At 57.8% G+C, this 27,153-nt stretch overlaps 1 protein-coding gene across 1 annotated transcript; it reads right to left on the bottom strand.

The window, feature by feature from the left end:
- Positions 1–1,643: 1,643 nt before the first annotated feature.
- On the bottom strand, positions 1,644–25,977 carry LOXL1 (lysyl oxidase like 1). Its single transcript, XM_086711187.1, has 7 exons — positions 24,491–25,977; positions 10,356–10,464; positions 7,462–7,599; positions 6,826–6,982; positions 5,910–6,005; positions 4,140–4,255; positions 1,644–1,984 (listed from the first exon to the last, which is right to left on the bottom strand). The coding sequence occupies exons 1-7, from the start codon at positions 25,638–25,640 to the stop codon at positions 1,978–1,980; spliced, it is 1,773 nt and encodes a 590-aa protein (XP_086567313.1). The 5' UTR covers positions 25,641–25,977; the 3' UTR covers positions 1,644–1,977.
- Between the last annotated feature and the right edge of the window lie 1,176 nt (positions 25,978–27,153).

Below are 27,153 nucleotides of genomic sequence, written 5' to 3'. Positions count from 1 at the left end.
CCCCTGGGAGGGGGTTGAGTGCCGAGCTCAGGTGGGGCACGCAAGCATTGCCAGGGACCAAGAGGGACCCTGTGTGGCACTGAGGACCTCATTGACCGGTCAAACCCCATAGCGTTTTCTTGGAATGTTGAAGGATTCCAGGCAATCACCCCTTTCGGGCTCAGGTGGGGAAGGCAACCCTGCTCCTCTTGCTGTGATGCTCCTCAACCCTCTGGTCCCTGGAGAGCAGCAACCCCCCGGCCCCTGAGCACTGTGCATCCCAGGGGCCTTTCTTGAGCTGAAAGCACAGATATACCCCCCCGAACACACCTGGCATGCGGCCCTGGCCTGGGTTAGAGCATGGGTTCCGGCACTGGGTCTGGTTTGAACTCACCCGTGGCCTCAGACAGGCTCGCATTCTGGACTTCAGCCATCTGACCTGGAAATTGGGGACTTTTGACTCTACCTTATAGGGTCCTTCTGTCTGGAATTGGGGACCTTGTCTGAGACCTCCCTTGCTCACTCCTGGGGACACCTAGAAAGGAGAGGGGTGGGGCTGGAATCAGACAGCATCCCTGAGGCATACGTGGGCAAGAAATACAGCAGAATGGGGGGGACCCCTGGATGACAGGCTTCTCCAGCCCCTCACAGAGAGTGGCAGGGTCTCAGCACCCACCCTGTGCCAGGGGAGAGTTGAAGCCTCTCACGGCTCAGTCGGGGAAGGTGGGAGGGTGCAGCCATGCTTCACCCTGTCCTGCTGACTGGGCTGGGGAGTGGTCCAAGGGCTCCAGTGGGCTGGGGCCAGGGGCCAGGACCCTTCTAGAACTGTGTGGCTCCGAGAAGCCCTCCCTCTTCACAATGTCCTTCACAATGTCACCCAGCCAGTGAGCAGGAGAATTGGCCCTGGACCCTAGAGCCCTGGTTCTTGGACCAAGTGCCCTGCCCTTTCTCACTAGTGTTAATCCCCTAGGAAAGAAGGAGGCCGGCAGAAGCAGCAGGTGGCAGGGGCCAGCCGAGATAGCCTAAGGGCTCTTGGGAGGGACAGAGGGGAGGTGCCTTCCTTCTGCTTCTTCCTGCCCGGACTCCCCTCGGCCAAGTAGATTCTTGTCCCTTCCCTTCCTGGGAGATGCCACCTGCCTTCAGAAGTTTCTACCATCTCCCCGGGGCTGTCTCACTAGGTGTGGTGAACACTCTCCTCCCTGCCCTGTGAACTGCCCGAGAGCAAGACTGATGCTCAGCCCCGGCACAGGCCCGGCATTCAGTTGGAACTCAATATGTGAGTAAGACAGTAGGTGGCTGGAAGAGTGAGTGACTGTGGGAGAAAGTGGGGGGGGGGGGGGAGGGATGGCGAGGCTGCAGGAGGAGGGGAGGCAGAGGAAGGAGACCCCAAGGAGGGGTGAGTGGGCTAGAGCTGCCCACCCCATCCTGCCAGGACCCCTCTCTCAGGGATGTGGGCCCCTTCCCACACTGTGGGCTTGGCCTTGGGATAAACCCACGGGGTTTCCACACTGGGCTGGATGCCCTCTTGGTCAAGCTGTGGTCCTGGAAGGTGGCGGCTGCCATTTCCACATTCTGCTAGGGGAAGGAAGAAGCCTGAGGATGTCCCCTGAGCCCAACTTTGCTTTGGCCAGTCCAGCCGGCAGGCCACATGCAGAACCACAGAGTAGAAAAACCTTGTTTTATTCAGCCCGGGGCCTGGGCAATCTTGCTCTGTGGTAAGGCCAAAATACAAAAAATAAAAACCAACCATCGACAAAATAACGTTGTAGAGAAGAGTTAAGTACAAAATTGGGCCTGGCATCCGGAATCCCTGTGGTTTCGGTCTGCGTTTGCTCCCTGAGGCCGGCAGGGAGGGATGCCTGTGGCTTCCAGCTGCCCCTGCCTGTGGGTGGGGGCTGGGCCCCTCGGGGCCAGGTCTGTCCTGGCAGGAGGCTTCCTGGGGAGCCGGGCTGGCTTTGGGAAGTGGGGACATTGGCCGTGTGTCCATCCTCTCCGAGATCAGGATCTAAGGAAAGAAAGAGAACAGTGGTAGGCTGCAGGGCAGGACCCCTCACTCGACTGTCAGCAAGCCCACCTCTGCCTCCCAAGCCGAGGGCTCCCCTTCCACAGCCCAGATCCCTGGGACGGGAGGCCCCAGCTTCAAGAAGAGGGGCTTCATGGACTCACCGACCCACCCAGGGTGCCGTCTCTGCACCACTCCCTCCCCATGCCCCGAGTTCCACAGTGTTTTCTAGGCCATTAGTAGAGCTGCTACTGTCTGGAAACACTTTTTTTTTTTTTTTTTTCTAACTCAGTACTTTTCAAAAAAGCCTCCTTCTTCCTTTTCAGAAACATGAGCGAAACCCACAGGCGTCAGTCCCATGGCCTTTCTGGGAACACTGCGTCCGGCTTCCTGTGCGCTGGCCCGGCCGCCCGCCTGCGGTCAGGGTAGCAGAGACGCTCTAATAAGACCTGAGCCTTTCCAAGCACTTATGTAAAGGGCTTGGAAAGAAGGGCCTCAGCCTTCCCTGGCCCGCAGGCCCCAGGGGAGCTGGAGGGGTGCATGGGGCTGCTTCTCTGTCTGCCCTGCTGAGGGGCCTAGCTCATGGCATCACCAGAAGATGGGATGCTTTTCAATCCACCTTTCCCAGCAGCAGGCAGGAAAAGAGAGGGATGCAGGCTCCCTGCTTCCCTGAGTATCCCTTGACCCCCTTTTTTCTTATGTGCCCCTTCCTTCCTTCCTTCCTTCCTTCCTTCCTTCCTTCCTTCCTTCCTCTTTCTCCTTCCCCAGAATTGCTTCCCAGAGGCTCTCTACCACTGAGATGGCCCCTGAACTGGGAATGGCTGAATAAGAGAGGCCCTGAGGAGGAAGGAGGTCAGAAACCCAGGCCTATGAGAGAGCCAAGTTGCCAGGGATGGGGCAGGAGTCAGTTGTTTTAGACAGACTCTGTGACCTTGACAATTCTGATCAAATTCAATTTATGAGGAATCTGATCTCTGTATTCAACTAGAGGCTGCTGTTCTCATTTTTAGCATATGTGGTGTACTGGGGGTGGGGGTGGGGGTGGTGTGTGTGAACAGTTAGCTTAATGGTAGCAGCCAAGGGTAAAAGGGCTGTATCTAAATGGGCCCTGACTCTGATCACACACTGAGCCTTAATCCTGGTCACACACTGAGCCCTGACCCTGGTCACACACTGAGCCCTAATCCTGGTCACACACTGAGCCCTAATCCTGGTCACACACTGAGCCCTAATCCTGGTCACACACTGTGCCCTGCCCCTGGTCACACACTGAGCCTTGAGCCTGGTCACAGGCTAAACTTCACACCTGTGAATCATTGATAAGCATATGCTGACTCTCTGGGCCTTGGAATCTCTGCCATTTGTCACCCAGCTGATGGCCTAAAGCAACTCCTGGGCTTTTTGTTTGTTTGTTTTTAAGTGGAAAAGAGTTGCTGTGGTCTGATCATTTTAAATTCACATGGGTGGGGTGGGGTTTCTTTGCGAGTTTGTAAGCAGAGGGTCCCTCTGCAAAGTGGCAACTGAGGACCCCGCCAAAGGCTTGGGCCAGAGTGCATCAGCTTCCCCTACGACTGGGCCCAGGCGTGGATGAAAGCTCATTCCAGCCAGTATCAGTTCTAACTCGGGGCTGTTGAACTCAATCCACTTGATAAGGCCACTAACGATTCACTGAGCACCGTTATGAAGGATTCTCCAACCCGCAGACATCAGGCCTTTCAATCTTTCAGTCTCACAAGCCTACAGGGGAAGGGCCTATTTTGTAGTTGCGAAAAGTAGTTCGGAGAGGTGAGGCGAACTGCCCAATGGTCACAGAGCGAGGAAGCCTCAGAGGCAGGACTGCAGACTTCCACCCAATTATGCTGCCTCCTGCTGGTTCCCACCTGGAGCCACACAATCTGGCCCCAGATCAGCACGCCGGGGCCCGGCTTCCACCGCGAGCACTCAGCCTGGGGCTGGCATGGACGAGGCTCCTCCTGCTTAGCCTGTGGGCTGGGCCCAGCCGCAGCTGGGTTTGGCTAGGAAGGTGACTCAAAGCACAGGTATCTTGTGTATTTCATGCAGCCCTGCCTGCCACTCCCTGGCCACCCCGCCCCCCGCCCCCGACCTCAAGGGTAGAAAAGGGGCTGGGGGGGGGGGAGGGTGGTGGGCGTGCACTTACTGGACAATCTTGCAGTTTGTTGTAGAAACATAGCGACCTGTATAGTGAATGTTGCATCTCACCACATTGTTGGTGAAGTCAGACTCCAAAACAATATACTTCGGGTTCACGTGAACCTGAAGAAGAAGGGGAGCAGAGGGCAAAGGGACCTGGTCAGGGGGCTGCATTTCACCTGGTCATTAGGGAAGGCCCCGGAGACGCAGACAGACAGACGTGGAGGAGACAGACGACAGAAGGATATAGGATGATGGAGGAAGACCCCTCAAGACCAAGAGATACGGAGACAGAGCCACACTGGTGGAGAGACATGGAAAGAGAGAGAGGAAAGAAGAGACAGCTCGTGGTCAAAGAAAACATCGCCAGATCACCCTTATAGGAATGTGGGAAGCTTCCCCGGAGCCAGAGCCTGGGCCAGGTGGGCCCTCCACTGGGCACTCAGGGTCAGAGAGGTTGAGTCACTGCCCCAGGGAACACAGCAGTGAATGGGGGGCAGGGGCTGGGCAGGGATACCAAGGCTGGTCTCCTGAGTCTGAGGCTGGCACCCTGTTACCACCCATGCCTGTCTACATGACCGATGGAAGGGCTGTCTGCTGCCAGGTGGCATCTCCCGCCCTGGAGCTGCAGAACCTGACGCTCAGTGAGATGATGGCCCACCCGTGCCTTTTGTCTGAAGAACCACTGGGACACAGGAAGCCTTCTAAATGTCGGATTAACTGGGGAGGGGGCGCTTCACTGGGGTAGGCTACACCCAGACTAATATTTGCAGAACATGGAAGAACGTGTTACTTTTAAATCCTTTACACTCCCCAAGGGCAGGAATTGTGCATTACTTATGCGGTTCCAGTCCCTACTGCCTGGAACTCAGAGGGTCCTTTGTACATGTCTGGTGGGATGAACCAAGGGAAGGAGAAGAACCCTGGCCCCTGGGTGAGTTGAGCAGAGGGGCCTCTGAGCCTGCTGGGAGGTGCTTGGGACCAGACTGTAACCAGTGGCTTCCGGGTTGCTGTGTTCTGAATGCAGGTTTCCCGGCAGGCTGTGTTCATGCAGGTTAGAGCACCTCCCAAGCCCATCGTCACTGCTCACAGCTCTGTCTTTGCTGCTCTGGGGTGTGGAGCTGCGGGTCCAGGGGCCCTGGTGGAATGGTTCCCCACCTTTGCTTTGCACCTTCACAGAGGAGGCTGACCTTTGACTTCCCCAGGTGAGACCGCGATGCCCAGGCCCCAGCACAGCCTGCATGGATGTACCACATGGGGCTGTGTGTCCTTAACATGCTTTTCTACCCACTCTAACCCCACCCCCAGGGAAGTGGCTCTGGAGTAGCATTCATTGCAGGAGGGGTTCAGGCCAGAAGGGACTCTTGGTCACAGGAGCCCTGGGCTTTGCAGGGGTCACTGTGAGGAGTGGAGGGTCTCTTCAGAGAATGGCAGGGTCCCCTTCCAGATGGCACAAAGCCTGCCCTGTCTGCAGACAGGGGGGTGCACCGCACTTCAAATCCTCTGTCGCTTAGGGAAGACAGTGTCACTGCCTCCTGTAGCATCACCGCACCTGGGCCGAAGGTGCCTTGGTGTCTCTATGGAAAGAGAGGCTCTGTCGGCCTGAGGCTAAGAGCCTCCATGGGGAAGAGGAGACCCCCACTCCAGGTTGATGTCCAGGATGCCACCTCAGCAGCTGGGGGAGGAGGGGGTGCCCCAGTGGCTAAAGCATATCCCAGAGGCAGGGGCACTGAGCACAAGCAATAGTAGGGGGAGTGGCCCAGACCAGGAGGCCCACCTTGAGGACATAGTTCCCGGGCTGCACATCAGTTATGTCAATCCACTGGCAGTCGATGTCCGCGTTGTAAGTGTCATAGCAGCCGGGGCTCAGGCCCTGGGAAGAGGGGACAGGATCAAGGCTGGGGTGCCACCCTGTGCCTTTCCAGCAGTCTGGCCCCACCTTCCTCTGGCCCGGGGTAGCTGTTCAGAGTGGGTGTGTCCCTTCTTTTTTTACATTTTTTTAAAGTTTATTTCTTTATTTTTGAGAGAGAGGGAGAGAGGGAAAGAGAGAGTCCCAGAGCCGGGCGCGGGGCTCAAACCCAAGAACCGTGAGATCATGACATGAGCTGAAATCAAGAGTCAGTCGCTCAACCGACCTAACCACCCAGGTGCCCCAGGGTGTGTCCCTTCTGAAACCAGTGGGTGGATGGACCAGAGAGACAACAGGGAGGTATAATAGCCAGGCGGAAGGGACTGAAGGAGGGGGATGGCTGGAGAGATGGATGGAGGACTGGATGAAGAGACAGAGGGGCAGGACAGAGAGACACTCGGTGGATGTTTGGACAGACTGATAGAAAGGTGGATTTGGGTGGACGACCAGGCAATGGAACACCACGCCATCTACGTTTCGCTGCAATGTTCCTTTCTCTCCTTGGGCAGCACACCTGGGAGGCAATGCAGGGAGGGGCCCAGGCAGGGGAGGGGGTGGGCGGCCCCCACAGGGGAGGGGGCGGGGGGCCCTGTGGTGGCCTGATGACCCGTGAGAAGACCCTTGCTCTGACGGAGCTGAGTGGAGCCTTGGCGCTGACCCATCTTCAGCCTGGCCCAGCTGGACATCGCTCTCTGCTCCCTGGTCCCCTCTGGCCCCACTCCCCTGGGCAGGCTTCACCCCCATGCTCCCGTGTCCCCACCGCGGTGCCCTCGCCTGGCCGGACCTGCGTGTGAGAGGTGCATGCGTAGCGCTTGAGGTTGCCGAAGTCACAGGTGCTGTCCTCCAGGCAGAAGCTGGCCTTGTGGCCCTCGGCTACCTTCTTGCCTGTGGCTGCATCCAGCAGGTCGTAGTGGCTGAACTCATCCATGCTGTGGTAATGTCTGGGGGCAGAGGACAAGAGGAGGGAAAGAAGGGGGCCTAGTCACCCCTGGGCTTCCTGTGACACCGCCTCCTGACCAGTCTGGGCTCCTGGGGCTCCTTGGTTCCCCGTGTCCCTCAGGGCAGCGTCTCTGGGGCTCCCCACCTGGCCAGGTCCCCTGGGAGGGCACCCCCTCAGGATTCCTCGCGTCCTTCTTGGGCTCCCACCTGTACAGCCTCCCTCGGGCAATTCCCCGTACTCTAGACATTTCTGTCCCCCAAGACGGATCCTCCTAGGTCCCCCTCCTGCAGTGTAGCTTTTGCTAAGGAACTCTTGCCCCAGTGGTGGATCCATGGCAGCAAATGTCTCCCGGGAGCGCCTGCCCCGCCCCGAGCACATACGCGGTGGGGGGGGGGGGGAGAGGAGGGGCCCCACCCGGGCCCTCCCACCAGCCCCTGCCCCTCCCCGGGCACCTATGGGGGAGAAGAGGGCCCCACTCACTGGTGACAGCTGTGCCACTCCCAGGCGTGCCGTGGCCGGTGCGGGAGGAAGTCCGCGGCGCCCTGGTTCTTCACTCGCTGGGGGAAGCGGAGCAGCACCCGCACGTCGTAGTCAGTGGCCTCGGGAGTGTAGGCCGTGCTGCAGGGACAGGGTGGGGGACCGGGGTGGGGCTGGGTGCCGTGTCACCAACGCCCAGAGCCAGCTGACCTGTCCCTGATCGTCCTCACAACTGACTCCCTGTACTGAGGCTGGGACTCAGGTCTCTCCCCGTCTCTCCTGACCACACGGGCTTGGCTGTACCCTCCTTTGCGGCTTCCACCCTGTGGCCGGCAGCTGCCAGAGGAGTCTTTCTAAAGCAGCGTCTGGTCTGGCGATGACAATCTCATCTGCAGGTGACTCTCGGTGGGGGACAGCCTCTGGGGGCGGGGGGACCTATCGATATCTCTGGAGGGCTTTTTAAGAATGGCCCATCCAGGAGATTCTGATAAGTGGTCCCTCCTCTGGATGGGGCCCCGGTTGTTGACCAAAGTACCATGTCTCAGGTGCAGGACTAAGACACAGGCTCGGGCTCTTCCATGTCGGAGTCCCTTCACTTTCCCGTTCCTGTCTGCCCTGCTGCTCCCCCACACATCCTGGGTTCCAGCTTCAGACACTGTTTCTCAAAAACGCACTTCACTCATGCTAATCTATACTTTTGCCCGTGCTGTTCGTCGGACCCAGAACTCACCCAGCCTCCTAAGCGCGACACAGGCTCCCTCCTCCAGGAAGTCTGCCTTGATTGCCCCACCAAGAAGACCCTTGATGGCCTGTGAGCTCTAACAGCACTGCCTATACACAGCCTGATGCCACATGCTCCTCTGAGCTAGGTCGGTGTGACTAGGTCCTTTCCCTGACGGTGTGGCTTCTGGAACAACGATCTGCCCTTTTCTGTTTGGGGAGCACAGGTCTGAGGCAGACTGCCTGCTCACAATTTGCTTGCTGACCCCCAATTCCCAGCTGACATGGGCTTCGTGAAAAGAGAAAGGGAGGGGGAGGAGAGGCGTGAGGGACAGCAGCGAGGGGAGGGAGGCAGACAGAGACACACACGTGCAGAAGGGCTGACTGGAGCTCCCCCCCTTCGTCAGAGCACTGCTGATAATCGTCCAGGCCGGCCTCAGGGGCACTCCCCTGGCACTCATTAAGGTCTGGGTCCTAAAGCCAGAGGCAGGAGGTGGCCAGTTGTGGGGATCAGCTCTCTCTGAGAGGATGTCTGCACAACAGGCGGTGCAGGCTCCTGTCTGCCAGGACGTAAGGCCCTTGGCCTTGTCTGGGGGAGGCTTGGAATCTGTCTGTGTCTGGGTTGGAACAAAACATCCTCCTTCCCTCTGTTCAGTTAAATCCTGCCCTTCTGTTCAGCCCGGCACACCGTGGGAACCCATCAGGGTCTAGGTTCTAGGCCCGGCGTGGCCACGAACTCGCGGTGAGACTTGGAGCACGTCCCCTCCCTGGTCTGGGCCCTGCCTGCAGCCCACGCCGCCCGTGATCCTGGAGAGCCCCACCATCCCAGGCCTCAGTTCTCCTCCCGCTCTCTGTGACTGGGTCCTGTCATCGGGGCGGCTGAGGGGCCGCTCTCCAGTGGCCCAGGACAGGGGGCCGGGCTGCCTCTTCCCCAGCCCATCTGGGAGCTCGGGTCTGGGCCCACAGGGTGCTTCATGAAGATGGGATGATAATTTAGCTTTGACTCAAACTCCTCAAAACTCAGCTTCAGTGGACTGCCTTGCAGGCTGTCAGGTGCTCACTGCTGGAGGGACTGGTGACAGCAGGAACACGATCATTATGCTCCCTTCCCAGGGACAACTGAGGGGAGACCAGACCTGACTGGGCAGGCCAGCGGAGTGGTACAGTGGACCTCCTTATCCGCAGTCTCGTTTTCCGTGCTTTTGGTCACCCACGATCAAGGGCAAGACATTCTGGACCTAGGAAGCGGTGGGTGAAGTTACAATCTGGTGTAAGCGTCTCATCCCGTGACAGACAGATAAGGCCTTGTGGTCAGCTACTGAGTGGCAGTGCACTAGCAAGTCCGTAAGTGGGAAAATGTGGACATTCCAAAGGGCTTCCCAGATACTGAAAAGTGAAAGTACGTAAAGACTCCAAAGGGTGGGGGGGAAGGCAGCAAGTAATTAAGAAAAATAGATGTTCTCAACATAGAGAGATGTCAACAAACGAGTCAGGACAATGTAATCTCTAACAGATTCTTTTAGCACAGGGAGATGTCCCCAAAGCATATGTATTTGAACAGAATATTCGCCTTTAATAAATTCAGAAGCAAGGGCTGCAGGAGGCAGAGACGCCCAGGAGTAACGGAGAGTTGGCTGTGCTCACCTTCCGGTTCTTGCAAACCGGTCTCCTTTCCCGGTCTCTCTACTGCCACGCATAACTGGGGCCCCTTTGTCACCCGCGCCCACTGCCCCTGCTGGAGAGCCACACCTGTCCTCCTTGGAGAGGGCTCTGTACTCCTGCCCTCTATCCTGAAGGCTCGTTCCCCCATTGGACTTCCCTGGGTCCTTGTGGGAGCACCTTCTCGTGAGGCAGCTCAGATTGGAAAAGTTTTAGTTCCTCTCTTTGCTCCCCAGTCGCCTGGGGCGACTTCATACTTTCAGGGCTGGAGTGAAGATTAAATGCCCCAGTAAAGTTCCTTGTATAGTGACCTATACAGAAATGCTCACTTGTTCCCTTCTCTTCCTGACTCCCTGCGGGCAGGCAAGGCTCACAGATGAAGAGGTCAGGGTCCTGAGAGGCTCAGAGGCTTGGCCAGGGTCTTTCAGACTGTAGGCAGCTTGGCTGGCATGAGCACAGGCTCAGGGTGAGTCCCAGAGCCTGTCCGGACATTCCATGCTTCATCGTCACCTCCTTACCTGGCCAGACACTTCTCCTCCGCAGCACAGCGCAGAGAGTACAGGTGGGCTCTCTGGACATAAGTGGATGCTTGCACGTAGTTGGGGTCCGGGACCAAGTCAGGGAGACCTGGGGATGGAGTGGGGTAGATGGAGGTGGGGGAAAGAGTTGGCATCGAGGGGTGTCAGGCTGGCCACGGCTAAAGCCCAGAGACCTCCCCAGCCCCAAGCACCCTTTGCTGTTCTCCTTCCTCTACACAGGCTGTCGCCTCCTCCAGGAAGCCTCCCAACCTGAGCCAGGGGTGTGACTGGAACTGTTTCCCCTGGGCTCAGGTGTGGGCCAGAGAGGTGGGGGAGCTCCATGCTGTGGGAGCCTCTGAGCGCCCCCTGGAAGAGCTGGGACGTGAGCGAGGTCTGGGAGGCAGGATAAGGTTTGGTGAGCTAGAGAAAAGGAAAGGGTATTCTTGGCAGGGCGACCAGCACGAACAAGGGCCTGGAGGCAGGACTAAGTTGAAGCAAGCAATTTCCAGACACTGCCTCCCTGTCCTTGTTCCCCAGGCCTCCGGACCCCAGCCTCCGTCTGCAGACAGCTTTCTTCTTGAACCACCAGGAGAACCCTGGGTTCTGGCCCCACGTGGGTCCCAGAGAGCTCATGGGCAGGGCCAGGTAAGTGCTGGTTGGCACAAGTGGGGTGGACAGGAAGGGAAGGGCTAGTGGGAAAACACATCCCCAGAGCAGGCTGCTGACAGGGCAGGATTCTCGGACTGGGCGCCCAGCCCGACCTTCTTCAGGATTCCTTTCTTCCTGCCATCGGCCCCCAGACCTGACCACACCCTCCCCTGTCTGCAGCTTCTGGCCTGCAACCTGAGGGGCCCGGCTTCCTCCCCTGCAGGACCCAGGGAAGTCGGGAGTCTGCTCAGCTCCTGTGATCACTTGTACCCTGGGACATGCTAGAGCCAGGGATCTGTCCACCCTGCACCTCCCCCACGTCTGTGCACAACTTGGTCCCAGGGAGCATAATTAGGAATTAGCAGAAACCAAACTCAGGTGTCTAGACCGTCTCCGCACTGGAATAAAGAAGGAAAGATCTGATCTGGTGCCGGGCGTGCAGGAGTGGTGGGGGCAGGGTGGGGTAGGAGGTGGGCAGGGGGCACTCCAGAGCCTTCAGCTCCATCCCAGCTTGGCCACTGACTTCAGGGTTTGCGCGCCGGGGGCTCTTTGTCCCCTCACCCTCAGGCTTCGGGGATTCTGGCAGATAAGCAATGACATGAGCCTACAGGTTGCTTAGTTTCTTTCAAGCTCTCTGCTCTTGGGGGACAAGTAAGGTACGGGGACTTGAGTCACACAGACCGGATTCCAGCCCCTCTTCTTGCTGCCAAAACCCTCTTGTCAGGTTCCGGGTCCCGAAGGTGAGGCAGACCCTCACACACACACATCCCTTGGGCTCCAGACCCCAGCCCCGCTCACCCTGGGCCTGGGCCTCATGCGGGAGCCTGGTCCAGGCAGCCAGCGTGATCTCACCTACTCGGAATGGAGAGGAAGCTTGGAGCACAAGGGTGGGTGAGGATGAGGTGGCTCCTGGCTGAGGGGGGCCGTCTTGGCCAGCCTAGGTCCCATTACTCAAGCTCCAGGAATTGCCTGCAGTCATTTCCCAAGGGATCCTAGGGCCCTCAAAGCGAGGGCCCACCTCGGTGCAAGCTGGTTCTCGCGCTCTGGTCCCCGGAAGCCTCTGGTGGGGGGGGGGGGGGCGGGGGAGGTGAGGAAGACGGGACTGGTCCCTCTCCCCATCATCAAAGTGCCTTTCCCATAGCAACTATGTGGGGGTGGGTTAGCTGGGCCTGAAGCCTCACGAGATCCAGTATTTGGCGCCAGACGGCCTGCCTCCCCCACCCCAGGCCCGGTTTCAATAAACAATGCACAGATGGCTCCTCAAAGCTTTTCTGGCCCGACCCTTCCTCTCTAGGCCACTCCATGGAGTGGCTGTGCAGTCCAGGGAAGTTAGAAAAGCCAGCTATGGAAGAGGCCAGAAGTACTCAGGGCCAGCGAGGGCTGGTGACACTCCTGGCCTGTGACTGAGCCCCGACCCTGCTCCTATACTGAGCCCTAATTTTGGCCACACACTGAGGTCTGACACCTATCAACAACTCGGAACCTCAAGATTATGGACTAAAAACTCTGTACTTACAACCATTTTTAGGGAATTGCTTTGACATCATTAATCCTTGTTGGTTATAACTGAGTGGGTGGAGGTGTTTTTTGTTTTTTGTTTGTAAACTTCAAAGCCATGGGGGGAGGGGCACCTGTAGCATCTACATGTGGGGATTCCGGAGGAAGACTAAGGACAGACAGCTCAGAGCTGCTGGTCACAATCTGAGCCCTGGCCCTGGCCCTGGCCACAGGTGACCATCTTCCTCTTACTGTTGAGGAATCTCAGATTCACACGGGTGCCTTCTGCTCCAAGAAGTCTCCCTTGACTGGCAGTGACATTCCAGGCTCACATACTTCTCCTGTCTCCCCGCTGGATCTGTACTGATCTATAATTAGATGTCATCGTATTTACCTGTGTCTACTTCCCTCCAGATCCTGCACTGGGTACCACTCACGCCCTAAGCAGGCAACCCACCATGCTTTGGGGCTGACTAACTGCCCCGTCCCATTGGCCTCTGTCAGGCAAGTTTCTTTAGTGATTAGTGGCTTAATACTTCATATTTTACCCTGTTCCTTGCAAGGCACCAGGGCACATGGAGGTGCTGGAGGGAACCAAGGCTCAGAGAGGGCAATGAATTTGCCCATGGTGGCACAGTGAGTTGCAGCAGCCCTAGGAGGAGCTCCCCACCCCCTCCTAGGGCTCTACTTATCACTGTTTTTATACAAATGAACTTTTTTGAAGTATAATCTATACACAGTCAAATGCAGATTTAAGATACACAGTTTGATAAGTTTTGACAAATGGCATACACAGCGTGACTACCACGACCATCAAGCTAATTATTGTTTCCATCATCCCTGAAAGTTCTGTCCTGCCTTTCCCAGTAAGTTCTTTCCTCCCCCAACCACCCCAAGTAACTATTGATCTGCTTTTCAATCACCTTAGACAGTTATGCCTTTTCTAGAACTTAAATGGAATCACTCCTATTATTTTATCTTCTTTGTTCTAGATCTCTGATCATCACAGGGGTCCTGTGACTCCCCTAACTGACTTCCCCTGGCCATACTCTACCTCTGTCACACTGGGGGAAGCTGCTGGAAAATAAAGTAGCCTTGGGAGCTCAGGCTTGGTCCCCCTATGCCTTTCAGAGGAGGGGATCCCCTGGGAACCCCAGGCCCTTCCCTCAGCTGGCATGTTTCTCTAGGAAGGAACAATGCCTCCTTCTCCTCCTGCTCTCCCAGGAGGCATTCCATCAGCAGTGGGACCTGTAGGCTTGAGATCTCAGCCCCCAAGGGCCGGGACTTGGGGGGCAGCCCATGTGTTGTCACAAGGGGGTGAGGGAAGCCTTAAGCGGGGGCTCGCGGATGCAGGAATAGGGGACTGGTCTGCCGTTTCTGGCTTATGGGGTACAACCAGGCCCTCCAGGCAGGGTGGCCAATGTGGAGTGAAAGACAGTTATAACTGGACCATGTGCTTATCCCCCATCCCCAAAAGTGTGCATTTTAAAAGGAAGTCTCTAGAGAGAGGGTAAGGCTTACTCGGAAGGCAGGAGAACCCTCAGTCGTGGAGATACAATTTTGAGGAGGGCCTGGAACCTTTTATCCAGAATATATGGAATCATGCAACCCTTGGACCCAGCACTGGAGATTCTATAGAGTGGGTTCCAGTGGGAACTTCTCCCAGACACCCCCATTTCTTTAAATGCAGAGACTGAATTAAGCAGAATTCTCATTTCGGAGCAAACAAACCATTATCACTGGTCTACACAAGGCTCCCCCTTTTGGAATAACATTTTTTTAGTGTTTATTTATTTTTGAGAGAGAGAGAGACAGAGCACAAGTGGGGGAGGAGTAGAGAGGGAGACACAATCCGAAGCAGGCTCCAGGCTCAGAGCTGTCAGCACAGGGCCCCAGGTGGGGCTCAAACTCATAAGCTGTGAGATCATGACCTGAGCTGAAGTTGGATGCTTAACTGACTGAGCCACTCAGGTGCCCCAGAATAACATTTCTTTTTAACCTTCATCATCACCCCTGACCTTCAGATATGTCCCTGAACATCTGTGTCTCTGTATAAAATCTGCACCGTGTTGGGGGTGGGTATGTATCCTTAAAGTACATAAATGATACTGTTTCACAGTCTCATCCTGTTTCTTGATTTTTCAGTCAATGTATAAACTTTTAAGATCTACCTAGCTCATTTTTTGTCATTGCTAAATAGGACTCCACAGTGTGCACCCTCCGTGACCAATATGGCCAGTCTTCTGGGTTGGACACCCAAGATGGGGCCAACCATGGAAAGTGTGGCTGTACAGTCTGCCCAGGCTACCCAAGGAGTCCCTGGTCACCAACAGCATCCTGCCTTCTGCTCCCAGGAGGCAGACAGGAGCTTGGCCTCTTACCCTATTCTGTCACAGACTTTCTACGTGACCCGAGGCAGCACTGGGTCCTCTCCAGGCCTCACTGCCTCCATTTATCCAGCTCTGATCATTCTCTATCCTACTCAAGGCCTTTTGGAGCTCTGGGCCAGTCCTGGGCACCCTTCCCCAGAAGCAATGTGCTGACTGTGGGGGTTGGGCACATAGGGATTCAGGCTGCACCAGGGTCTGGGCCAGGGTTAGAGGGACACTGAGTCAGAGGGCAGAAAAGGCCCTTGGGGTAGCTGAAGCCAGGCTGCTGCTCGGCTGGGGAGGGGCTGGGCATAGGTGAATCAGGTCCCAAGGCCATGCTGCAGGCAGCCTTGGAGGGGACCCCGTCAGACCCTCCAGGGCAGGGAAGACACAGAGCCGAGGATAAGGATCTTCTGCATTCCTGCTCTGTCCCTGGAGCTTCTTCTGAGTGGGCATCCAGGGCCCCTTCACAAGGTGCTCTGGACAGTCGGCCATGCTCCCCACCCCAAGCTGACCGACATGCCAGCCTGGGGGAAGCTGAGGCCTGTCTCCCTCTTCCCTGGCAGGACTTGGCTGGGACCTTCTCTGGAAAGACATCGGAAGGCAAGTTTGCCGTCCCATCCAATCCCCCATTGTACAGTCCTTTCCCTTTCCTTAGGCTCAGTTTCCCCATCTGGACTATGGACACACTAGCCTAACCTGCCCATGAGCAGTTTGATGGCTCCCAAAACACTTGGAGATTAAAAGACTTTTCAGGAGCTCTTTGGTCTATTCCCCAGCCTCGGGCAAGAGCCCAAGACCTCTCACAACCTCTACAGACGATACTTCAGCAGCCAGGAAATTCTCCCACTGTCTGACCTAAATCCTTCCTGCTTCATGAGAAATCTGTTCCCTCCTGCTCAGCGGTTCCTGGAGGCTGCCCAGTGCAGAGGGCCTGTGGTTACATTCCTGTCCCTTGCCCACACCTCACCTGTTTCCCTCTTGGCTTGCCCCTTTCTGTGGGTTCCATAAACCTCAGCTCCTTTGAACTCTTTCCTCCCCAGGCCTCCTGCTCACAAGAAGCAGATGAAGGAAAGTGGAATGCAAAATAGCCCTAATCTCTTGAGCCTGGGGCTGGAGGATAAACAATGTCCAGCAGGAACCGGTCAGTGGGTTGTGAAATATGTGTGCAGCAGGATGTTTTGGCTCAGCAGCCAGACTCCAGAGGAGCCCTTAGGTAGGGAAAGCAGCAAGCTCACACAGAGATGAGCTGACAGGCCCTCCGGGGTGGAGGTGGGCAGCTCCCAGCCCTGTGAAATCATCATCTGATAATCAGGACATTAAATTGTCAGGGTTGGTCCGGTGGTGCCACCCCTGTGTGGCGAGCAGGTCGGCGAGGTGGCTGTGGGGTTCGCCACATCCTACCATGAAGGGGCGATCCCGGCCCGGGAGAAGGAGCCACGAGAGCCATAAAGCCAGGCCCAGAGCCTGCAGTGGGTCCCCACTGCCTACAGAATCAAGCCCAGACTTCTCAGGGTGGCAGCTGAGGCCTTTTGTGGTCTGGCCTTCACCGGGCCTTTCAGATCTCATAGCCAGCAGGGTCAGGAGGCAACTCGCTAGCAAACCTGACCTCTTCTGCCCCTGGCCTCTGACACCACGGAATTCCGGGCTTATACACGCACCCAGAGCCTTGCAGGGGCACACAGTCCTCAGGCCCCAAAGCCTACCTTGTCAGTCCTGACCACCGCTCTGCCAGCTCAAGTCTGCTGCCCCCCACTCGACTGGGAGAGACAGTCCTCACTCCTCCCTGCCGCAGGGCCCAACTCCGAGGAGGGGATCTGGGGCTGTGCGTTCAGATGAGTGACAATGGGAACAGGCTGGGGCTGAGCTGGCAGGAGGCGGACATTCACCTTTGGGGAGGTCAGCCGCCTTTCCCTCTGCTGCCTCCCTGCACGCCTCACCCCCTCACACTCTACTCCGTGTGAACACAGCCTCCGCCCCTGCTGCCCTCCCTTCCCCTGCAGGCCGGCGGGGTGCCCCCTGCCCCTACCTCCAGAAGTCTTTGTGGGTGCCTCTGTCCCCTGGGTCCCTCCCTGCCCCTCAGACCCTTCATAGGGACTTGAACTTTCGTCGTTCTTACAAAACCTGCTCAGCCACCGCCTTCGCATCTCAGCGTATGGCAGCTGCGACCTTGCTGTGCAGGCTACACGCCTTTGTCTTACGCCTGGCCCGTCTTTCTCTTACACCCCACATCCGGCCCATCAGCTCCCTCTCCAAAATAGATCCCGAATCTGACTACTCCCCCCCCCCCCCCATCGTTCCCGCCCTGCCTGCCGCTGTCACCTCCGCCTCGATCTCTATACCAGCCTCCTGTCAGCCTCTTGCCGGCCTCCCCACTGCCCATCCCCGCCTAGTGGTCAGAGACCTTGTTTAAATGTCACTGATCAGCTCAAAGCCTGCAGTAGCTCTCCACAGGATAGAGAGTAAAAGCCCAAGTCCTCACAGTGTCTTCCAGGGTCCTGTTACCTCTCTGACCTGCCTCCTATCACGCCCCTAACTCCTGGGCTACTCTGCTGTGAGCAAACCGGGAACACACTTGAACCCCCCTACCCCCACCCCAGGAATTCCTGCCTCAGGGCCTTTGTACTGGCTGTTTCTTCTACTGGAATGCTCTCTTCCTGATTGCTGCGTGTTTCATTCATTCGCCTCCTTCAAGTCTCTGCTCCAATGTCACCTTCCTGAGGCCGACCTTAACCAGCAACCTGCTCATCCCCCCTCCCCCTCCAGATCTTATCAGTGCTCACCACATTCTATTCTTTACCTATTTATTATGTTTATGCATGAAAATACAATGTCCACAAAGGCAACGGTTTTGTCTCTTTCATTTCACTAATGAAGACCCAGCTCTAGACCGTGCCCAGCATGCAGTAAGACAACCCATAAATATTTCTTGAATGGATGAGTTTCCTCATGAGAAACCTGCCACCCAGCTGTGGGTCCGGGGGTTGGTGCACGGCAGGTGGGGGCTGGAGACACGGGTGAGCTAGCGGTGGGCTTGGGCCCCTGCACCCCGTAGCCTGGTTTCTGGTTGCTGGGCCGAGATCTCGGAGGGGACAGGGCTGGGTCTGATGCACCCCTGACTTCTCTGTACCCAGCTCGGGGCCTGGCACCTGTGTGCCCTGGGGAGCACATGCCTCAGTACCTGCAGGGTCTGGCAGCATCTGCCTGCACGAGCAGACTTCATTACCAAGCAAAGGCTGGGACTGACTCCAAAAGTCCTTCCTTTTGACAAAGGATCAGCTTTGGGGTTGGAAAACTCATGGTTCCAGTTGGTCTACAAGCAGGAGGAAGGGTGGGTTGTCTCCTGAGGCTCTGATGGCAAAGCCTTCCCCACCCGAGTCCCTTCCTGCTCTGGCGTTCCGACACCTCATTTCTAGGTGGCACTAAAATGCCCAGTTCCGGAGTGCCCGTCAGCAAGGGGGAGAGGACCCGGACCCAACCCTAGCCCTGTGATCCCGAATGCGTACAAAAAGGCCCTCTGGGTCCGGCTGCCTGCGGCGAGGAGGCTGTTAGGTCAGAGCAGGGGAGGCGACAAGACCCAGCCTTTCCTTCCGGCCTCTGAGCCGACTGCCGCTCCGCAGGAATGCCCGGCACGGGAATTGGAAGCAGGTGTGGGCTGCCTGGGCGGCCCACCCGCCTCCTCCCTCCCTTCCTCTCCTGCCATTCCAACACTGCCCTGGGGAGTTTCCCATGTGTTCCCGGCTTGGACACGAGTGGGGTGGACTCAGGCCGGGGCTGCTGGCGGGGGTGCGGGGGCCCCTTCAGAGATGAGAGGACACTGAGATGGGGGCTCCCCGGGGTTAGGGGAGAAGGAGGAGGGGGGACAAGAGGCCAGAACTCCCAGGTCGAGTGTGGCCGCAGCCTGGTGCCCGTAAGGCTCTGATGACGCCCCACCCTGCTCGAAGGCTGTGTGGGGCCTGCGAACTTGAGGCAGACGTCCAAATTTTGGCTTTCCAGGAGGTGTAGACCTGAGAGAAACAATGGACAAGGAGCCGTACCCTTCCCAGAGAGTCGGCTGGGGTCCTTGGATGAGGGACTGTGAACTTCTCTAGCCTAGTCCTGGTCTGCACCATGGCGGTGATAATACTCTCTACCTCACAGGGTTGCTGGGGGGATTAAATGAAAAAAAAAAAAAAAAAAAAAAAAAAAGGAAACAAAATGCTTAGCGTAGTGTCTGGGGCATAGTCAGCGCTCAAGAAATATCAGCGGCTATTATTATTATTTAGAATAGGAACTGTCTCTTTTTGCAGGGATGGAGGGTTTGAGAGCAGGGGAGAAAGGATGTGGCCTTACGACTGGATGATAACAGAGGAGACAGGAAGTCTGCCTGAGCCGAGGCTGCCTGGGACACAACTTGTTTGTTCCGACACTAGTGACCTTCAACTGCCAAACAGGGAGCAGGAAAAGGACCCAGGTCCCTCTGTTGCCACAGCTCGCCTGAGCCTTTACAACAGCTTCCTCGGCCTGAAGGCTCCATTTCTTCCTGAAGGAGCACCCAAAGCAACCTCAGGGAAGGAAGAAGGGAGGCTGAGCTGTGATTCCGGCTCTACCGGTCACCAGTGATGTGACCTTGGACAAGTCACTTAACCTCTGAGGGCCTCAGTTTACTCATCTACAAAATGGGGATGAATGATACCCAGGGTTGTCCTGAGGATTCATTCAGTGCCTCTAATCCTGAAGCTCCAGGAAGAGTATAAGACACTTAGTGAGCAAGACAGAAGTGCTTGTGAAATAAATGCCCTGGAATCTGCAGTGAGAATTGCAAGGCTTTGTGGACACCACGCCGAGAAGGGACTCTTTGCGTCCAGGGCCTTGCAGATCCACTGTCCCATCTCACCCTGTCACCACAGTGCCTGGAACACAGCAGACAGTCAAATCTCTGTTGAAGTACCAAATGAATGAGTGGATAAATGAGGAGTGCGGGATAAGCAAGAATACATAACATTGTAAAAAATTACGTATGGCCGTTAAGAACCCAGGATGGGACCGCCATCCCGGTTTCACTACTAAGAGGTCGTGTGATCATCAGCAAATGAGCCTGTCACCTTATCTATGAGACGGGGCAAAGAGCAGTAGCTGGCTGGTGGGGCTGCTGCGGGAATGAAGAAGGGTGATGTGCAAAGTGCCCACAAACGCTAGTGCCATTCTCTGTCCCCGGGTTGCAGTTGGAGGAACTGAGGCCCAGAGAGCTGGTGGAGGAGGCCCAGGCTCTCTCCCTGCCCCCCACCCCACCCCCACACCCCACTCGTAGGTGGAGTGTGGGTCCTCCTGGGGTCATCTCCGTGCAAGGCAGAGATGACGGGCTCGGTTTGAATTCTGGCTCAGCGGCACAGCTGTGAGACCTCCCTAGGTCTCAGTTTTCTCATCTGTGCCAGAGGAGCATAACCTCTACCTTTCCAGGAGGCTGTGAGAATGAATGAAATTGCACATTTAAGCCACCCAGCTCAGCGGGTACCCTTCAGCAAATGGCTGGGTTGTTATTATCTTCCCTGCCTTGGGGCCTCAACTCTGGACACTTTCTGGGTAGAGGTCTGCTTCTGTCCTTCCCTGCATTTACTCCAAGCCCTGTGGAAGTAGGGAGGTGACCTGGAGATCGGGAGGTGGCCTGGGGGGCGTGGGAGGGGGTAGGGGCTGGGCCAGGCATTGGGGCTGCTCTCAGGGACTAAGGGGCCCCGTCTGGCTTCCTGAGTGCAGGACGCTAGATGGAGAGGGGAGTGCCCTAGGAACATCCCTGGATGTGCAGAGAGGTGAAACATCCAGGTTGAGGAGCAGCCCAGTTCCCATGGGACTGTGGGGGCGTGAGACAGGGAGGAGAAAAGGAAAGAGATGCCTCTGGTTCTAGAGCAATAGGCTGAGGCATTTAAGTTTTATCCTGAAGGCCTCCGGGAGTTATAAAACTCTCTCGAGCGGGAGAATAATACGGTCAACACTGCAAGGATTTATCCGCCCCACATGTCGAGGGACTGGCCAGGGACAGGCTGAGAGCAGCCCCAGCTTCCTCCTGGGCTCTGATTGGCCATGCAAGGACAGGGACGGAGGACGGCGCCAGGCAAGGCTGGCACAGCCATCAGCGATGCCCCGGGAGAATGGCCAGGGAGGCGGCTCCATGTTGCTTTCACAGGGTTGCCAGGGCCGGGGAATGAGGCCGGGGCTGGAAAGGGGAGGAGCCCTGTGAGAAGAGTTGTGGTTTTCTGGGACCAGGAGTCAGCTTAGCCCAAAGACCACCAGCTCAGAAAAGCTGAGGCTATGGGGAGGCAGGAGCAGAGAAGAGGGGCTGGGAGAGGAGGGCCTGGCCACGGTGAAGGGAAAGGCAGGGGCCACAGCTGGGCCCGGGAATCCACCAGTCACCCTCCAGGCCTCTGCGTGGATTTGCCGAGAGCCAGGCGAAGTATGTGACCCTCTCTGGGCCTCTGTTTCCTGGTTTTCTCTCCAGTTGCAAGTTTCAGAGTCAGAGACAATGGTATTGCAGGAGGCCTGGGCAGCCCCAGGCCTGGGTGGGAGGGAAGAGGGTGAAGGCGCCAGAGGAATAAACCGGGCTCTGGACAGGCACTTGGAAACTGCCCAAACATGGAGGGACGTGGGCGGTGCGCACATGTGTTTGGTGTTGTGAGGACACATCCACGCCCACACACACACAAGCTGCCAGCACCTAGCCTCAGACCCCTGGGTGTGTGGCCAGGAGGAATGAGGTCAGTCCCGGAGAATCTGCCCTGGACTCCCACACCGGGCCTGGGGGTCTGATCTCAAGCACAAGGCTTGGCCTTCTCTTAACTGGGATTTTCCATGGTCTGGGCCTAGCAGGGTGGGGAGGGGGAACCAATGATCGGGGAGAAGGTACTGTTCCCTCTTTGGCTTCTCAGTGAGCCCCAAACTAGCCTGTACCCTCCTTCCCCCCAACTCCCTCCCACCATCCCCTCCATGACTAGGGGAAGGAGCACCTGGAGGATGCTGATGGCCATCGCTTGCAGCAATGCATGGGTACCTCCTCCTCCGGGAAGTCCTCTCTGAGCCCCCAGCCCCTAACTGGGGAGGCCCCTTGTGTGGGCCCCCCCTAGCTCATTCCTCTAATGCCTGCCCAACCATAGCACTGATGTGTCCCCTATGCTATGCCTCCCCCAGAGCACGGCCTGGATTGGATGCATACCAGCACACTGGGCGCCTGGTAGTCTACCTTCAGGGGGAAATGTCTTTAACCCCAAATGAACTGTGGGGCTCAAGAGCAAGACCAGAGGCCCTGATAAGCGCCAAGCACCCCCAGTCCAGACTTGGCCTTGCCCTGGCCGGTGGCCTCTGAACTTTAAGAACTGTCGGGCCAAAGAGGGGGCCCTAGAAAACACACTGGCTTGGAGTCCCAGGCCTGACTCTGCCAGCAGTTCTATGGCATCTGAGGTCTCAGTTTTCTCCCCTGCCCAGAAAGTGGGGCACTTCTGGCTGAGCCCCACTCTGAGGTTGTGTATTCTAAGAAGAGCCACCGGTGAAAGCTTAGCTCCCTCTAGATGGGATGACCTCTCCTCCAAGGAGCTCTAGGAGCAAATGAGGCACAACTATGAAGCACCCTGCTGCAGGATGGTCCTGGTGAGGACCAGCTGTGTGTGAGGCTACGCTGGGCAGGAGGACGTTCGTCATCACAGAAGTCCCCCGCCGCCCCCGGCTCCTGTCCTGAGCTCCTGCAGGTTCTCGAAGTGGGATTCAGCACCCAACTTGAGTGCTATGCCAGGGATGTGAAGGAGTGGGTGCTACCAGTGTGGACCTTCCTCACCCCTAGCCTTGGGCTCCAGCTGCCCCTAGGGAGACAGAAACCTTACCTCCACCCCCAAGAGGCAGCCTCTCACCCAGGTCAGTGTGGCTGGAGACAAGACAGCAGTCCCAGTGCTGACAGAGCCAGAGTAGCAAAGGCTGGCGGAGGGGGGTGGGCGGTGTACCTGTGCCCCTGGGCCCTGCAGGGCTCAGCCCTCCCCTGGTGAGTCCCACGCAGCGACCTCAGCGCCGAGCAGAGAATCGGGGCACCGACTGCCGCCTCAAGGAGGCAGGCCAGGGTTGCGATGTGGACACACAGGGGACTGCATGGAAAACCTTGACCAAAGCTGACTTTGGACTGGCAGCTACAGAGGCGGAAAGGGGGAATTCTAGGACAGCAGAAGATGGGCCAACAGTCAGCTAACCTTGGCCAGACCACAAGTGGGCCCTCACCACAGTAGCCTGCCTGCTAAGAGCATGTGTGGAGTTGTCCCTCTGAAGAAGGAAATCTGCCCCTTCGCTGTGTTCTCACGTACAGACGGCTTGGGCCTTCCCTAGACTAGGTCCTGTCTTCACGTCCCCTCTCCCCCCAAAAGATGCCAAAAGGGAGGCCTGTCGGCAGCTCCCTCCCAGGAGTCTCCCCCACGCCCAGGACTAGAGTGAGCCGAGCGAAACGAGTGAGACACTGGCCTGGGCGCCAAAACACTCAGGAACCAAGATGAGTAGTATTTGAGGCAATACTTTTAAAAACCAAAGCTAGTGCCAAAACATCTGTGATGAACAAAATATCAAAAGTTTAAATAAAGACGGGATCAGTATTTCTGAGCTTTCAGTTTGCCTCAGGCTCCAATAGGGCTTAGCATGGCACCACTAACTCTACTTAAAGGCTGGATATTTTGTTCATCACAGGTTTTTTTTTTTTTTTTTTTTAATTTTTTTTTTTTTTCAACGTTTATTTATTTTTGGGACAGAGAGAGACAGAGCATGAATGGGGGAGGGGCAGAGAGAGAGGGAGACACAGAATCGGAAACAGGCTCCAGGCTCTGAGCCATCAGCCCAGAGCCCGACGCGGGGCTCGAACTCACAGACCGTGAGATCGTGACGTGGCTGAAGTCGGACGCTTAACCGACTGCGCCACCCAGGCGCCCCATCACAGGTTTTTTTTAATGTTCGCATTATTGTTGATCTAAAAATGCCATTAAAATATTACTTTTCTTGATTACTGAGTTTTTTGACATCCTCTTAAATTTTGCACCCAGGCCAATGCCTCACTACCTCTCTAGTCTGGCCCCGGCCGTGTCCCTCTGAAGGAACTCCTGTCATCTAGTCTGGACTCTTGCCTAGGGGAAGGGCTTCCTCCCTAACCTCCTGCTCAACCAGGCCAAGCTCACAGATGCTAGTGCCTGGGACCTTGCCACACGTCCAGGGGCATCCCCTAGGACCCTGCTGACCCTGAAGTTTTCTGATGTTGATGTTCCCTGCTTCACCCTGTGTGGCTGGCTCAGGGGCATCTCCAAGGGTGCCCTGATTGAAATGAGGGAGGGCCAGGGAGAAGGGCTCCTTCCCTTTGTCCCCAGATGACCCAAACCAGGTCTGGAAGGTGCCTCCTCCCAAAGCCTGGCCTCCAGCCCCTACCCATCAAGCCAGGGTCAGAGCCCAGGCCTCCCTGGTCAAATGCTGCCACTAACGATGAGAGGACCCGGGGAAGGTTGGGAGGTGAGACGCACGGTGGCTGTGGAATTCCTTTCTTAGCTCAGGGGAGGCCCATGGAACAGTTCCGCCGGCCATGACCGTGACCGATCGTGCCCCCGGAGGGTGGGCGGCGGGGCGCGGAACGGTACTCACCGCGGCCGTTCTGGTTGGGCCGGTACACGCTGCCCACGCTGAGGCGGCCCTGCTGCGCGCCGCCGCGCTCCCCACCGGGCGGGGGCGCGTCGGAGCTGCGCACCGGCAGGTAGGGCGGCTCCAGCACGCGGAACGGGGGCTGCGGCTCCACGGCCCGCGGCGGGACGTAGGCCTCGGGCGGCACGTTGGCGTAGGGCGGGTACCAGCCGAGGCGGGGGTCGGCGGCGTAGGCGCCGCCGCCGGCGGGCGGCGCGTCGGGGCCCGGGTCGGGGTAGGGCTGCTCGAAGCCGGCGGTGCCCTCGTGGTACAGGCTGTGCGAGTAGCGGCGATCCAGGCCGTCGGCGGGCGGCGGCGGCGGCGGCGGCGGGGGCGGCGCGTAGGGCCTCTCGGGGGCCGGGTAGAAGGCCTGCGGCGGGTACTCGGGCTGCTCCTCGCCTCCGCCGTACTCCTCGTAGCGCGCCCGCGGCTGGAAGGGGTAGATGACCCCCGCCGAGGCCACGGCCGCCGCCCCCGCGCCACCGCCGCCGCCGCCGCGGTAGTACACGTAGCCCTGGTCGTAGGTCCGCGACGCGGGGTCGTAGGTCTCGTACTGGCTGACGAAGGGCGCCTGCGGGTAGGGGAACTGCTGAGGGAAGGAGGGCGGCTGGCGGTAGGTGGTGGCGAAGGCCGAGGCCGAGACCGAGGAGGCGGAGCCCCCGTGTCGTTGCTGGGAGACGGAGGTGCGGACCCGGGCCATGCCAGTGCTGTCCCCGACGGCCACCTCGCGCCAGTTGTCGGGCACCTGGCCGAAGCCGAACGGGTGCCGCGCCTGGCCGCGCACGGTGTCCGAGCCGACGCGCCCTGGCAGGGGCAGCGACGGGGCTTGCCGACGCCGGGGGCCTCCTTGGCTGCGCCGCTGCGGGGCCTGGGGTGCGCCGGCTAGCAGCACCCGGGAGCTACTGTCGGTGCGCTGGGGCCCGGCCGGCACGTACTCTGAGCCGGAGTTGAGCAGGCTGTACACCTGCCCGTTGTTCTCCCACTGAATCAGCTGCCGCCAGCGCCCCGGGTCCGAGCCCTGCCCCTGCCGCGCCTCCTGCCCGTGCACCAGGACGCAGAGGCAGGCGCCCCACACCAGGGCCCCCAGCTGCCAGCATGCTCGGGCTACAGCCATGGTGGCCCCTCTGCAGAGGCCTGGTGGACCGAGAGGCTCTCAGGAGTGTACTCCTGTACGTGCTTCTCTTCCCACGGCCTCGAGGACAGGACGGCTCCTTGCCTGCCCCAGCTCTAGCTTTGTCCATCCTGGCCTTGTCCCGAGCGGGACGGCTCCTCCGATGACAGCATTTCGAGGCCAAGGGGTCAGGGCAGGGCAGGGGCGGTGCCCAGGGCTGCACGAGGCTCTCTGCAGGGCACCGGACAGGCAGGACTGCCTGGGGGCCTTACATGGCCAGCCCGGTACTGGCTGGCCGCTGGGCTGGCGCTTTCCCACTCTGAATGAATAAGCAACAGGCTGGGAGCGTTGGGAGGTTTCGGGCAGCCTGGTCCGCCTGCTGGGGCCTCCTCCGCGGGGCCCTATGGCCCGCCGGCTTTTAGCTATGTTGCCTGTCCCACAGCTGCTGTGCTCCCTCAGTCCCTGGAGCTCCTAGCCAAGCCACAGACCTGCCTCTGAGGAAGGGAATGGAGCAGGGAGTAGAAAGGAGCCTCTGGGGGTGTGTGTCTGTAAGTGGGGCCCTGGCAGGCGGAGCAAGGCTGGGGTGTCTCTACCACTATGGCCATTTCTCCCTGCTTTGGACCCAGCATCTCTGGTCTCTTTGGGCTTGAGCCCCTGACTCCTGTCCACTCCAGCCTCTCCCCAGGACCTCCAGAGCTCCCTTTCTCCTAAGTCAGTGCTAAGAGACCCCCTCCTTGTTGGTGGGCTATTTGGGGACATGCTGAATTTTGGACCCCAGGTGCACCTCAGTTCCTTGGGCTGAGTACAAAGGGGCTGGAGCTTTAGCTTTTTCCTTCTTGGGCCTTACTCGCCCAGTCTATAGAATGGGGGCATGGCCTTGTGGTGAGCAGAACTTGTGAAATCCTGGGAGAGGTCAGCTTCCCACGCATCACCTCACTCGAAGTTTCGGTTCTGTGTCTTTTGAGTCAACATAGCCTGGCAATAACCTGAGTGTGCACGTTGCTAAAAACGAGACCCAGGGGCTATCTTTGACATGAGATAGGAGGCCTTAAGTGCTGTCAGCATAGAAAAGCAGAAAGAGGGATTCAGGGGAACTAGGCCCGGTCCTGTTGCTGTGATTAAGTTGCTGGGTCATCTTGGGCAAACCTCTCTCTTCTCCGTTCTGATCCAGTTGTCACATCTGATCCCTGGAGAATGAGACGAGATGGTCCTCAAGAGTGCTTTGGGAGTTTCTCTGTCCTCTCTGAGGACAGCAGAGCTGGGAGGTTCCAGAAGTTTGAAGGTCTTAGCATCCAAGAAGTCACCCTCTGCAAGCCTCCTCTGGGCTGCCTTCTCCAACTTTGCTCCTGAACTGAAGGGCAGAAATTTCCCTCCTGTGCCTATACACCACCTAGGAAGAACTTGCCCTTAACTTGGCCCCTGCAGATCCTCCTCTACTTTGGAAACTCCTGGAGCCCCCCTGGGGGAAGATGGCCAGTGTAGACATTCCTGGGGGGGCCCTGGAGCCCTGGCCCCC

Source organism: Puma concolor, chromosome B3 (genome assembly GCF_028749965.1).
Source record: "Puma concolor isolate L17-30 chromosome B3, mPumCon1.1.hap2, whole genome shotgun sequence".
Taxonomy (NCBI): domain Eukaryota; kingdom Metazoa; phylum Chordata; class Mammalia; order Carnivora; family Felidae; genus Puma; species Puma concolor.
Note: the sequence above shows the minus strand (reverse complement) of the source record. Positions and strands in the feature narration are given on the sequence as shown.